Source organism: Condylura cristata, unplaced genomic scaffold (assembly GCF_000260355.1).
Source record: "Condylura cristata isolate star-nosed mole 26May11 unplaced genomic scaffold, ConCri1.0 scaffold00015, whole genome shotgun sequence".
NCBI classification, from domain to species: Eukaryota; Metazoa; Chordata; class Mammalia; order Eulipotyphla; family Talpidae; genus Condylura; species Condylura cristata.
In genome coordinates, this window is record NW_004567116.1 from 22,009,493 (window position 1) to 22,024,155 (window position 14,663).

General features: G+C 38.6%; 1 protein-coding gene across 1 annotated transcript in view; it reads left to right on the plus strand.

Annotated features, from left to right (window-relative positions):
• The window catches only part of SLC5A12 (solute carrier family 5 (sodium/monocarboxylate cotransporter), member 12), a 40,925-nt gene that overhangs the window by 25,704 nt on the left and 558 nt on the right, over positions 1–14,663 (plus strand). The window contains exons 10-14 of the mRNA XM_004683589.2: positions 2,763–2,830; positions 7,916–8,002; positions 10,062–10,228; positions 11,397–11,500; positions 12,779–12,906. Of these exons, the coding sequence (XP_004683646.1) occupies positions 2,763–2,830; positions 7,916–8,002; positions 10,062–10,228; positions 11,397–11,500; positions 12,779–12,906 (554 nt within the window). The remainder of the gene's footprint in view (positions 1–2,762; positions 2,831–7,915; positions 8,003–10,061; positions 10,229–11,396; positions 11,501–12,778; positions 12,907–14,663) is intronic.

The following is a 14,663-nucleotide window of genomic DNA, read 5'->3' on the forward strand; positions in this document are numbered from 1 at the left end:
TGTCATACAGTATGCATTCCATTTTTTAAAAGGTTTATTTATGCATTCAGAACTGGGGTACAGGCCAGAGGCACAGGGGAGAAGAGAGGATTCACAGAGACAGAGTGGGAAGCAGAACAGACTGACTGATAAAGTACACTGCTGAGGGCAGCAGGCGGGTCAGGAGAGGTCTGCTGCACCATTTGGATCACCTCAGGTCGGGATCGAACAGTATGCATTCCATTTTTTAAGAATCATTTCATGCAGAATATTTTTGATGTTTATATCTCGCACGTAGTCCTTATAGTTTCCAAAATACCAGGATTGGGGGACAGGAAGGACTAGCCAGCGAGTTATCCTGCCACCAACCTTGTTTTCAGATAAAATCCTGTGTCCACACTACATTCCAGATTCACCTCAGGAACTTCTCTTGATTATGCTGTGCTAACCATAATAGTCCCCTACTGATATTGTTTTGATATCAGTATTTCATTTCCTTTTATATCAGAACAGTATGAAGTTGCATGGATATACCATAGTTTTTTAGTTTCTATTTCTCATGGGCCTGGACTATATAAGTTTGAGGTCATAGTAAATAAAGTTGCTATGAATGCTCTTGGATAAGTTTTCATTTCCCTGGCAAATACCTGGGAGAGGAAGTTCTTGGCTAACTATCATAGTTAAGAATTTTTTTGTACTCTTTTCTTACCATATGTGAAACCATCTTTATCTATATATTTTGGTTTTGCATCCTATCTTCTTGTTTTAAATCTCATTTATTTTCATCAAATCTAGATTTGTTTGCATTATTTATATACATATTTATATATTAAAATTGCCAAAGTTTCTAAATACATTTGTTCTGATTTTTAAGGCAAAGTATTTACAGAAATCATACTTTTTGTTTGAACTTTTAGTAATATATTTATGCCCTGTTTGACAGTATTTCGTCCTGGATCCCCTCTTTTTTTCTCTTTACTTAGGTTTAAACAAGGACAGAGAGATGCTAACACAGGGATGGTAACTGAATAGTAGACTTTGATTCTACTCACTGCCTTGCACAATAGGAAAAGGCAAATGACGTGTAGTTGAGCATTAGTCTCATAGAATTCCCAGATTCATGAATATATGGATTGAGGTAGGACTTTCTCCTATGCTTATTTATGGTTTGTTGTCCAATGCTCTGAGCTGAAAAAGCACAGGGAAAATCCACAGCATTTACTGCTGCCATGAGTTTTCTCTACCCTCTACATTACTGCTTTGTATGCAGAGTCAAACACTAAACTTCCTGCCTCTCAAGTTGCTACTGATTGCAATCTGGTGGAAGTATAAAGATTAGAGTGAGAGGAAAACTGAATCAAATCTCCCATCAGCACATAAAAAGAGTAGACCTAGGTTGAGGAATGATTGTCTAGAATCTTGTTTGAACAGATAAGAGAGGGTAATCACTAGCAGAGAGAAAATACTTTTGGTTGTTATTCCCTTCAGGCAGGTCTAATTATTCTTATTCATAAAAAATAGACTCAGAGCAAATGTTTGGTATTTTTTTATAGTCTAATTTTTCATAAAACAATGAACAATTTTAGAATTTTGAAAGTGTTTAATGATAAACCTTATTTTTATTTTTTGTTTTCTTAGTTGTCTGTCTTCTTGAGAAATTAGAAAATAAGGTATCAAAAGCCACCAATCTTATTTAATTTTAAGAGTAAGTTCCTAATAATAAATACCATTGCTCTAAATATGAAATAATCCGTAGGGCGCTTGCTTATGTACTAAACATTGTTCTTGCAAGTTCATACCCACTTTTATTGCTAATGCTTTTCCTTTTCTTCTTAGAATGTGAGATCTTTGAGTAAGTAATGAAATGCTGAAATTATGATCATGGCATTTAATGAAGTGCTGACATATGGTCAATACGCAATAAAACTGAAATAAAAGTCATATCGGGAATGAAATTAGAAATTTAGCCTAGAGAAAATTTCAAAAAGAATAAACAAAACCATTTATCTCTATTGCTGTCATTGCATTTCTATCTCCCATTGTCTCTTATTTAGTTTATGGGTAATAGGAGGAATTGAATGTACTTTTATGCTGATTTCTATACAATTGAACACAATGAACAAAAATAATACGTACTTTGAAAGATAGTTGAAAGGAAGTCTTAAAAGAATGACTAAGGCATAAATGCTGATTAATGCAGTGAGATCTTCTGACACTAGAGGCACATTGGAAGAGCTCAGAGTGTAGGGCTCTGCGGGCCAGAGACTATTCAGGCTTAGAGGTGTAAGCAAATCCAGCTTTCTGTGAAGTGAGAAGCCCCAAAGGAGGGTACAAATAAAGCACTAAGGGAAAAGACCAAACACTTTTCAGATTTGCAAAACCTGAAGGTGCTGTGTATTTAGCCATTTTAAAGATGAAGAACTGAGATTAGTTACATCTTCAGCTGACTGTTGGTGAGAAGTGGAAATGGAGCTGGAATTCGTCTGGATTAGTCTAGTGCCCTTTCTACATTTTCTCATTGTTTCCACATTGCTTCTTAAATCCTGGAGAAAAAAGTAATCTTTGAGGCTGGGTTCTATTTCATTTTGCCGAACTAGAACAAAGAGGTCCACAGGAGAAATGTCCCCTATGTCCTCCTCTGGAGTCTTGTGGTGACTGAGAGGAGAGGTGCTCTTATTGAGTTGGTTCCCTTGGGGTATGCCTCGGACTGCCCTGGACAGGTGCTCAGGGGTCCTTCAACACCCATTTGGATTATCTATCGTCACAAATTCTCTTCCTTTCAGGTCTCTTGTTTGGCGTGATGTGTACCTCCATGGCTGTGGCGGCTTCTCTCATGGGGGGCGTCGTGCAGGTAATGAAAAGGGGGAAAACCACCTGATTTCACAAATAGTTTCCATCCCTTTTTATTTCTAAAGCTTTACCTATTCCCCCAAACTCCAAATGTTGAGACTCACTGATACCAGGTATAAATGGAACATATAGGTAAAATTTCAACCAAATGACTTTCAGGAGAAGCTATTAATTAGTAATTGATTCAGTGGCAAGTTACACTGAAAATTAGAAACACTTACAGTCCACATATAGAATTTATGAAACTGAAATGAAAGTAACAGTGCTAATCAAAATAGAAAAAAAAATGCTAAATTGACATTTATAATTCCACATGGATTATCTCATTTAATCTTCATCACTTGTCTAAAAGGTACTTGGTTATTGTACACATTTTACAGTTGAAGAAACTAAGAAAGTCAAGATATAAAGTAACTGTCCCAAATGAACGCAACTAAGCATGGTAGAGCTGGGACATGAACCTCTTCTACCAATTATCTGGGCCACCCTCCCACCCACATGTCCGCTACCAGGTCTACAAAATGTCACTGCAAAGGGGTGTTAAGGAAGATCTGTTTCCACTTCTTCAGTGGGGGCATGATTACAAAAAGGAGCAAAAATAGTCCACTCGTTCTCAGCTAGTTTGTGACTGACATAGTTCTATACCTAAGACTCCTGGGCCATGCCTTCCCTCCCTAAACATCAAGCTCAAGCATCATCTAATGAGACAATATTGAGATTCTACTTAAACCTTGACAGTTCCCCTTGTACTTCGCACAATTTGAACATCCTTTATATTTTCTTGGCATGGTCTCAATTTCCAATAAATGCCACTTCCATGAAGAAATGAGTAAATAGAAATTACTATCAGAATATAGAGTCATTCACTGACTGAATTCCAGTAGAGCAGTGTCTCTTATGTAATCCTTCAATGACCGCTACGTAGATTTCATTACTTCCACTTTAAGTGGCAGGGAACTAAGTTTGGAAAAGTTAAGTGCCATGGCAATGAACTTGTCTACATAAGAGAAGTTGTGTGACTGGAAACTGGTGCGTGCCTTCTCCAACAGACACTTACTAATGACTGTCAGGAGAGGCTTGACAAACAGCCTTGAAGCACTTTGCTATTTACATACACATCCAAGCAGTAGAACTGGCAAGCTGGTGAGGTTTGTCTTTCATGACCTCAGTAGCGTTCTGTTAAACTTATTTTCCCCCATTCATGGGGCATATATTTCCAAGTTGTATCTGATGTCTTGGGCTGCAATGCTTTCTCTCCTTGACCCACTCTTTATTTGAGTTAGACTATTTTTTCTCAAGGTAGCACTAGTTTACAGTACTCTATATGTTTAGATTTATGCCTTCTCCATTGTGTATCACTGCACAAGGCCCAGAACCAAAGCACTGATACTCGTCCACCGCAGTTCACTGCAATCACTTACCCACCCCAACTCCCTCACTTACACCCCCATCCTCTGCTTTTGTTGTTTCTTTATATTTTGCATGTGAATACAATCCTTGGGTATTCACTGTAAGGGTAGTAGCATCACATCTAATTTGCTGAGAATTTGAATCATTTCTATGAACACAAATGACAGATGCAGAAAGGCAACTACAATTTCCCTATTTAATTTTCCAAATAGCCTGACTACCTTGAATTTAATGGAACGGCATTCATATTCAGGTTTGCTCCATGGGAAACCAAGGCCCCTGCGTGTGAGGAATAGAGCCAGGTTTAATTTCATGTTCTCAACACTAATCCAATTATATGGTGTGCATTTATGGCTGTTGCTGGGGGTGAGCCCTCTGAACTCCTTAAACAAAGGCATTTTCAACATATTAGTTTATAGTTTTACAAACTGTGTTCTGGAGATGCACCCTGTGAAATGCTCTGAGAGAAAATTTCCAAAGTTAATCATTTTTAGGACAAGCTGCACCCTGCATTTTCCCTTTCAGAAATTCACAGGACAGGTTAGCCTGCAGAAGTTTCTGGGAAGATCTACATAGAAATAACCGGTTAGACTTTAAACCTGAGGTCACAGAGTCATATGTGGGCAAAGGATGAGAAAGGGGTGTGGGCAGATAGTAGCAGAAAAGGTCTCCTGCTAATTAGGGACTGCAGAGCTACCAGTCAAGAAAGCCCATTCTCTCCATTCTGCTATTATCTAGAAACCATCAGAGCAAACTGCTAAAGGCTTTAATGACTCTCAGGATATTTTTAATATCAATTAGATGTTTTCTACATCTCAACAGTACTATAATGAATGTACTTACTTCAGGAATCCAGATTTCAGAAACATGTTAGGTAACCATAGTAGTAGTAAAAATACAATCACAATAGGAGACACTGTCTGGAAGGGTGCATTTATGTACTTCAGAGGACTCACTAGCTAGAAATTTCTCTTGGATTCTACAATGAATATTCACCCAAAATAAAACCCCCTTTGTGATGATCCCCACTTGACATATGAGAATGCTGACACAGCAAGTCTGCCCCAACTCCAAAATACATGGGCTTAACTACTGCCTTCCCGCTGCGGGGTGAAGGAGGCTATTCCCTGAGTTTGATGTCTTCCCTCATGCTTAATGACAACAGCAAACAATAGATAGATTTAAACCCACAAGCTCTTGTTAAATCTTTTTTCTTCCTATTATGTGAAGATCTTCCCCCCCTCAACCCCCCCAATAGTATAAAGGCTAATGACTTTTCAAGATACTGTTATTTTCTTTCTTCCCTACAGGGGGAGATAAACACCTTCCCTTTCCCATAATATAGCTAATAAGTTCACTGCCACATTCAGCAATTACAGTAACTGGATTAATGCTATCAATCAACAGAGACCATGTTAAAAATAAAAATTAAGTAAATTGAGTATTGACTTTGGGGAGAAGTATTGCTTTTATCTCTTCTGACTCCTCTTATAAATGATTTATCTGTGGCAGTAACTTTTCTAAAAGTTAACCTGGAAAAACAAGGATAGCACTGCAAGCAGCTCACCTCTTTAGACAAAAGCAGTTACAGTTGAGGGACTGAAGACTCTTGGGTTTTTGCATTTTTATAAACTGCAGTAGAATGTCTCTGAGTTACCAATAGAAGTTTTGACAAATTGTGGATATGTGTGGTTATGTGATGGATTCTTTCAAGAACTTTTTCCTCTATATACAAATTAAGACCATTAAAGTGATCTGTGCTTTGACTTTCTTCCTTTATTTTAAAATTGAGGTAGCATTCACATACAACACTATGTAAGTTTTAGCAGTATGGCTTACACCTCCATAAGTGTATTATAATCCCCTCCCCACCCTTCAACAGTACTAGCTGCTATCTACCACTGTCCAATTCACCCCTCTACCTTTTTCTCCCACACCCCTTTCCTGTGTGCTCTGGTAATCACCATTTTGTTGTCAGAATATAAAGATTTGTTTGCTTGCTTGCTTGCTTTGTAATCACGTCTGAATGAAGTAATTTGATATTCGCCTTTCTTTTTATGGCTTATTTTTCAGCACAATCACTTCAAGTTAAATTCATGTTCTAACTTTCCTTTTTTAAAAAGGGTTTATTTTTATTTATTTATGCATTCAAGAATGGGGGTGTAAGGCAGAGATGCAGGGTCAAGTGTTTGATAGGATTCACAAGAGACAGAGTGGGGAGCAGAACAGGCAGATTGAAACACACTGCTGAAGGGAGCAGCAGGTGGTCAGGAGAGGTCTGCTGTGCCGTGTGGGTCACCTCCCTAGCCAGTGATCGAACTCATGCTTCAGTGGCTAGTATTAACTTGATAATACTGAGGCTAACCCCTGTGCCACCAGGGAGACTCTCAACTTTTCTTTTAAAAGACTGTTGAGGAGACAGAGTATGAATTTTAAGACACAAAGTTGGCTTATCTCTCAATTGGCCATTAGAACTATAACTTTATACATATTCATCTCAATTAACTTTTCTCACCTATAAAAATTTAAGTAGTTAGTGCATCCTACTAAAGACAGCAATTTTAAGGATTCCAGGAGGGCATTCAGTTAGGGCCAGATAAACCTGAGCTACAGATAAGGTCTTCAGAGCACTCTCTCTTAGCTCCTGGCTGCTGCATGATGGGGCTACACTGTAGAATAACTCTGTGCCTCTGTGTGCATACACATCTGTGCACGTGCTCACTCATACATGTGTAGAATGCCCCATAAGAGCATGCACTAGGTTAAAGGTTGACAGCATATTATTTTGATGAAAGTCATCCTGCCAATTCACTAACTTAGAGGCTGAGGGAGATGGAGATATATTTGCTAAATTCATTAAATTTCTAAGAGACAGAACCATAAAGATGGTTCTGACTGTCATGTCATGTCCTAACTAAAGGTCTCAAAATTCTTGAACTATGCTGGTTGGGAAGGGAGAAGTAACACTATTTTATGATAATTATCAAGCTAAACTAGAACAGTTGTTCAATATAACTGATAAAAAAAGGTAAGTTAGGGCCCTCCCTGGTGGTGCAGCAGGTTAAAATATAGCACTAAGAAGCTAAAGCTACTTCAACAAGTGTTCCATCCCCAGTCCTGGAGGTGACCCACATGGCGTGGCAGACCTCTCCTGACTCACCTGCTGCTCCCATCAGCAATGTACTTTATCAGTTGGCCTGCTCTGCTCCCTACTTTGTCTCTGGTGAATCATCTCACCGCTCCTGTACCTCTGGCCTATACCCCAGTTCTGTATGAATAAATCAATCTTTTTTTAAAAAAAGGTAAGTTATAGATGTGTTTATTTGATCCATTTTAGAAAGTTTTGAGAAGACAGAAAATAGAAACAAATCAATGAGTGCCACTTTAAGGAAACCTATTTCGACCAAATCTAAATACCTGTGTGTGTGTGTGTACACATTTTTGCATGTATAGACGTGTCAACAGATATATACCTATGTGTGTATATTATTTTTATTTTTTATACAATGCTTAGCAGTGAGCCCAGAAGGGAGAAGTGGCTTCCACAAAACACATGGCTGAGTGGAATCATCAGGCCAAAGAATGAATTTGTCCCAGGTCCAAGGGAGAGAGATGGTCTCGGGTGGGCCATGGATTCCCAAAAGTGAGGCATCATCTGATTTGCTTTGCTCCCCAGGCTGCCCTGAGCATCCATGGCATGTGTGGAGGACCCATGCTGGGCTTGTTCTCTCTGGGAATTGTGTTTCCGTTTGTGAACTGGAAGGTAAGAACCTGCAGCCCTCTTCACCCTTCCCAGCTAAGACAAGCCCAGCCATAGTCTCGCTCTCCTCACTCTCAGGGAAGGTCACTTTGTCTTTGCCAGTTAAAAATGTGTCGACTCCTTTCCATGGTAGAACTAAATAGAACCTGTGTTCTCCTACTTCTAACTTCAATGAAGCCTTTTAAAAAGCAGAAAAAATAAATAAATAAATAAGAGGAGGTTGTGAAGAGTGTAATAGCCTCAATATTGATTCTTTAGGGTTTAAAGCTCTTAAGAATCCACAAAGTGAAATTTAAGCTAGGTACTGCCTTTAGAAATACACAAGTTTAAAACTTTTTTTTTAAAGTAAACTTTACTTTTTCTTCATGAAGTTACCTAAAGTTATAACTAATCTTATTTATTAGCTAATTTAAAAAGACAAGACTGGTTTAGTCTAGACATTTAGAATTTTGTTGATGAGCAAGCAGATAGTACGTGTTTGTGTAAGAGTTGGTTGGATGGCTGTGTAGTTAAGTAGAAATTAAATTGATCCTTTATTTAAAAATATTAAAATAATATTTGGATTATTAAGAAATATTTTTCCAACCTAGCAAAATGGGCATTTTCACTGTCATAAATAAACATATGTATTTTTAGAAAGATTTTAGACTCCAGAAAACCTGACTTTATGCTTATTTTAAAATAACCATTGGGTGACGGGTAAAGTCTGGGTGCTGGTATAGCCAATTTGTTCTCTGTGGGTACGTGGCCCTATTGACCACTAGTCTAGCAAAATCTTGTAGGGCTAGATAAAGAGAATGGATAGAGAGGGAACATTTAGGGATTGTCAGTTCTCCCCTGCTGTCTTATGAAGATACACTGGTTTTAATAAAAGTCAATAGGACAGCTATATCCTTGGGAAGATTTATCCCCTTTGACACTGCTGATCCCGCTAATCATTCATGGTTCTCTTTCTATATAATGTGGATATATGATCAAATCCTCTCGACTTGGCTCTCTAGATAGCTGCCATAACTCAGAGAAGGATGAACCATTTTTTTTAAATCCACCCATCCTTTAAGTAGTATAGGGCTCAGTGAACCTCTCACTGAAATCAGATCCAGCTGAGGCTGCACTTTTAGGTGTGACCAGCAAGCTAAAAACTAATTTGATGTCTTTTAATGGTTGGAAAGAAAATCAAAAGAAGACTAATATTTACTGACATAGAAGCACTGTATTCACATTTGAGGTCCCATAGGTAAGGTCTTACTGAAACACAGTAATTGTGTTTTATTTACCTTTGCCCATGCCTGTGCTTCACAAATGGCAGAACTGGTTGCTGTCACAGATACAGCATAGTCCACAAAATCTGTAATTTTTATAAGTGCTTTACAACAAAATCTTATGAGTCCCTTATCTAGAGGCCAGCAAACCACTGAATGAGACATTCTGGTGCTGTTACTGAGGAGTCTTTTTCTGAGTAGATAGAGAAACTTTTTTTTTTCTCTCACAGAGAAGACTTGGGGAGACCAGAACACCCAGGTTTTATTTTCCTGTCTTCCCGGTCTCTGCAACACTGTGTGTCTCCTATACTGGAGACTTGGTTCATGGACTTCTTGCTGCTTATCAAGAAATAGAACCTTACCCCTTTGTTCTCTTTCAGAATCACTTGGAAAGAGAGAGGAAGCAAGAATTCCTGTACAGTAGCTTTTAATAGCATAAAAATTGACTGGTAATTTCATTACCTGAGGTTTCCCCAAATTTATGAAATCTTTGACTAGGTATGGAGTTTCAACAGATTTTTAAGTAATAAGAGAACGAAGCCAAAGGAAGGGGAAAAAGTTCTTGTTAAAAATCTAAATATAGTGACTATGAGAAAATTCTCCAGTGTCTTCATTTAAGGAAGAAGTCGCTGCTAAATAAGGCTGCACTGTGGGAGTGGGGAGGAAGGCAGTTTGAGCGGGCTGTTTCTAGGATATGTGACCAAGAATTCAGATAGAATGTCAGAATCGTAGAGGTGCAGGGCTCCTTACCTCAAGATTTCTTTAAGATTTTAAAATATATTATTTTGTTTTCCTTTAAGGGTGCACTAGGCGGCCTCATGACTGGAATCACCTTGTCATTTTGGGTGGCCATTGGGGCTTTCATTTACCCTGCACCAGCCTCCAAGACGTGGCCATTGCCTTTGTCCATAGAGCAGTGTGCCCTAGCAAATGTCACAGAATTGGTTCCTCCAGTGCTATCCAGCAGGTATGCTGACATGACCGGGGACTTTCAGGCCCAGAGTGTGGGTAACCAGGTGAGAGAAGTGGGGAGCATTCCTCAGCAATGGGTCTGAGGAGACAGATCTTCCTTTTCTGTGAGTGTTATTCCATGCAGTGCTCGCTGTTGGAGGGTGGCCAGTAGGGTCTGGCTTTCTGCAAATAGCCATCCCTCTGCCTTCTAGAGTATATATAAGCATGAACTGGCAAAGGGTTAATTAGAGGGGTGAGTACAAAACAGAGAAATTAGCAAAGGATGAACATCAGAGGGTGGATGGGAACATCACAGTATCCTTAAAAGAACGAAGAATCTGCACAGGAGTTTGTGGGCTACAAGGAGACAGATTGTGGACATAGTGAGTTAGGAACACTGCTGCAAATTTATAGCTTCTAAATCAAACTATAGAGAGTTTAACAAAAGAGTTTTCTCTTCAGCTTCTGGCTGGCAGTAGTAATTTATGATACCAATATAAGGAGGTAATATGGTATAGGGAGAAGATGATGAGCTTTGAAATCAGAAAAATTTGGGTTTCGATTTTGGTTTTAACATTTACCTAATTTATCTTTTTGCTCACTGGACCTAGCATCCCTTTTTTACATGGCCCTCATCATTCTTGAGGCTCATCTTATCAGTATAAAGTCAGAAAAATAAACTTAATCTCATTGAGTTATCAGTTTCCCTCATTTCTTTCTCCTCTCTCTCCTGAGCTACCCTTTTCAACTTGTCCATTGATGTATTTCCTGAAAAATCTTCTGAACTCATGAATGCTGCACAGAGAGAATTGTAATGTCTGATGTACCTACAGAATAATGACTGGAATTAAGTATCTTTCAAGACTTGAAAGATCTGGTTACTAAAGATCTGGTTACTAAGTGATACAAATGAAATGGGAGAAATAGTTCTCACTGCAATTCTAACTCAGTACACACATACAAAATTTAAAACTTAGTGATGAATTGGATTGAGTGGAATATGGAGCACAACTCATCTATAGTCTATTCCTTAAAAAAAAAAAAACCAAATTGCAAAAGATTAAGCTTGGGATTAAGCTTGGGGATTTTGAGATGCCAGGTGTTGAAATGAACCCTCAGCAACCTGACTTCTCAGACCTAACTTTAGGACTCATGAGACCAGTGACATGCATTTTCCTCTACAGACCTGCAATTGCTGACAGGTGGTATTCACTCTCCTACCTTTACTACAGTGCAGTGGGCTGCCTAGGATGTATTGCTGCTGGAATCATCATCAGCTTCCTAACAGGTTGGTTATATAGATTTTTCTATTGTCCATGGCTGATTTCACTCCTAAGTTAGAGTTGATTAGCTTCAACAGGGACCTTTTGTCCAGAAAAGCTTAAAATATTTACTGTCTAACCCTTAACAAAAAGTTTACTGACTTCTATTTCTGGTAGTTAATCTTGTTACAGAGAAGTTTCTCGATTACTTTCCAAATTGTCAGGAATCATGCAGCTCTATATGATGATCAGTTAAGCTCAATCACTTTCCTAGCTCTCAAGTTGCTATGGAAAATTCTAATTTTTGATTCATATATGTAACCTATTTTATCTCCACACACATACCTTTCTGTTGAAACTATATTCCTAGGTTTCTAGAATTTTATGTCCCCCCTTTAAGTCCTGACCACTCCTGACCTGCCTCTTCTCTGATTTCCCAGGGCTAATACACCAGTGTCTCCATGTGAAATATTAAGGCCTACATACTTTTTCTTTATATGTTTCTAGAAGAATAAGTGAGAAAAAGCTTGTGGACATGCATCATGTTTGGCAATTAGGAAGAATTTTATCACCGAGTGTAACACCACTCCATTATTCCTTATAGGAAACATTAAGCTAACGTGGATATGAGATTCAAGAGTGTTACTCTAAGAGATTTGGTATTTGAGAACAGTCCTCAGGACACCAAATTTGCAAAGGTTCTGGGAGGGGGAACATTGACTACCTGTAAACTTGATTTGAATAGCAATATACCTCTTGTTCTACAGTAGGATTTTAAAGAATGAGAAGTGGATGTGGTACTTTGTAAAGATATAAGAAGGAGGTGAGAAACAATGTTCAGTAGCTGGTATTCCTAGGCAGGATGCTGGAGGGTGGAAGGGAATAAAATACAGTCGAAATAATCCTTGCAAATTTACAAATATTCTGATTGTCTCTAACATATCTGATTTTAAAACTTGAGACTTCAAAACTGAGTTTCCTAAAGGAAAGAATTACATAATCCCTGCTATCCCCTCTGCCAGCCAACAGAGCTACTAGAATTTTTCATAAGAAATGTTTCTGAACCAAAATGTTGTCTTTGTTTGAATTCATAACTGTGAATTTGCCTGACCTGACAGCGTGTGGGTATTTAAAACCTAACTCCTATAGCTCTAAGTATTACCAATATTTGTCTAGAAACCAGCCAGGCCTGTGTTTAGCCTTCTATTAAGAGGTGACCTGCTTCTCAAGTTAACGATGCTTAATCCTTAGAGGAAGTCCTGGAAATATGAAACCACTTAATCTATCTGTTGCTTTATTACTAGGTCACCAAAGCGGTAAAGACATCAAACCACTGCTAATTAGACCCGTTTGCAATTTATTTTGCTTTTGGTCTAAGAAATACAAGACTTTGTGCTGGTGTGGAGTTCAGCATGACAGTGGGACAGAGCAGGTGAGCTGATGTTTGACCTTCTAAAAATAGGCCTCAATTCAAAGGCATTCCCTTTGTCAACCACTGAAACCATCAGCAACAATCGGTATTGGGTGGAAAGGCAGCAAATGCTATGACCTGGAAGAATCCAACTTTCACTTACGTTACATCAACACATATATATCCCTACAGGTTAATTGCCTTAGGGCTGAATTGTTGCCATTGTACGTGTTCAATTTCCAAATTTTTTTTGAGCCCCCAGGAGGGTGAATTCTCTGAAAGACATGAATGAATGAGAAAAGGAACAGAGGAATCGTGTGGTGTAAAGGGAAAAGAATAGGCTTTAGAGTCAATGCCTCTGCTGTTTAATATCAGTTCCATGTTTTACTTTTCTTGGGTAAGTTATTAGCCTTGCTAAACTTCAGCTTTTATCTGAGAACTAAGGTGAGACAAGGTTGAGCAACTTGGACATAAACATCTCTCGTTCCATGGGGTAGAGATATAAAGTAAGATCCACTGGAAGAATTTTGTAGATAGAGGAAGAACAGAAGCCATGTAATCCCTAGTTTTCACTCACACAAAGGCCTTGAGACACAGCTCAAGTCACACCAGCAAAGGCCGCAGGGACAGCTGTGGTTAGACTAAACTGAACGTTCTGGCTTGATATGGAAGTGTGGGCTCTCTAGGGGAACCAGAGCATGTCACCCCAAATGAGAGCAAAGTTGGGCATGTCTTTTGTAAGGGTGAGTTTTGTAAGGATGAGTTTCCCAGTGGAAGATTCTGAGAATGGTTAAAGTGAAGCAGGAATGAAAATAAAACTGGGACGATGAAAATAAAACTGGTAAGAGAACAATTATCATGCAACATATTTCTATCACTTGACAACTGTAGGACTTTGGAAGAAGCAATGTTATCTTGATCTAGTGTAAGTCTGTCTTCTCAGCCTGATTAAGAACAAAAGTGTATGTATATATATATTTTCTTTGTTCTTAAATAGAATGGTTTATTGATCTTTCAGTCGAGATGTTTCACTCTTTTAGTAATCCAGGAAAGGGATACTTCATCCAGAGCATATCACCTAAGTTGTCAACTATTCTCTTTCCCCTAAAGCACAATAATAAAATATATTTGAAATCAAGCTGACTTTAATAGTGATTGCAATAAGGAGAACAAGATTGTAATAGAGGCTCTATAAGTTCAAGTAGCTGAGTGAGGATTTTTAAATGGGAGATTCTGCTTGGGATGGGACAAGATTTGTGATATGACAGTTTCATAGTTATATAGACAGATAAAGGTTCTCGAGTCAGTCTTGATAAGTAGAAACAGTGGTATGAGTAGCAAGGAGTTTGTGTCACATTGTGTGTCACACAAGGCCTTGAGACACTGCTCAAGTCACATCAGCAAAGGCCACAGGGACCACCACTAGCTGTGGTTAGACTAAACTGAACATTCTGACTTGATATAGGAAGTGTAGGCTCTCCAGGGGAACCGCAGCATGCCATCCTAAATGAGAGAAACCTACCGTTCCAGGAGGTTTTTCACCCAAAGGAACAATTTTGTTGAGATGGCTGCTTATGAAGCAGCATTTATGTGGATTAATAGCTTTTAAGGACTTTCTTAAAGCAAAGAATCAAGTTACCTTGTGGTTGATAAATGTCTTTTAGGCTAGCACTTCCTGGAGTTATTGATAAATTATATTGATGTGGGCAGTTTCTATTGAAAGTGGGAACACTAAGTATGTCACTACTGGGCTCCTTTGCCAGGGAAGCTTCCAGGGA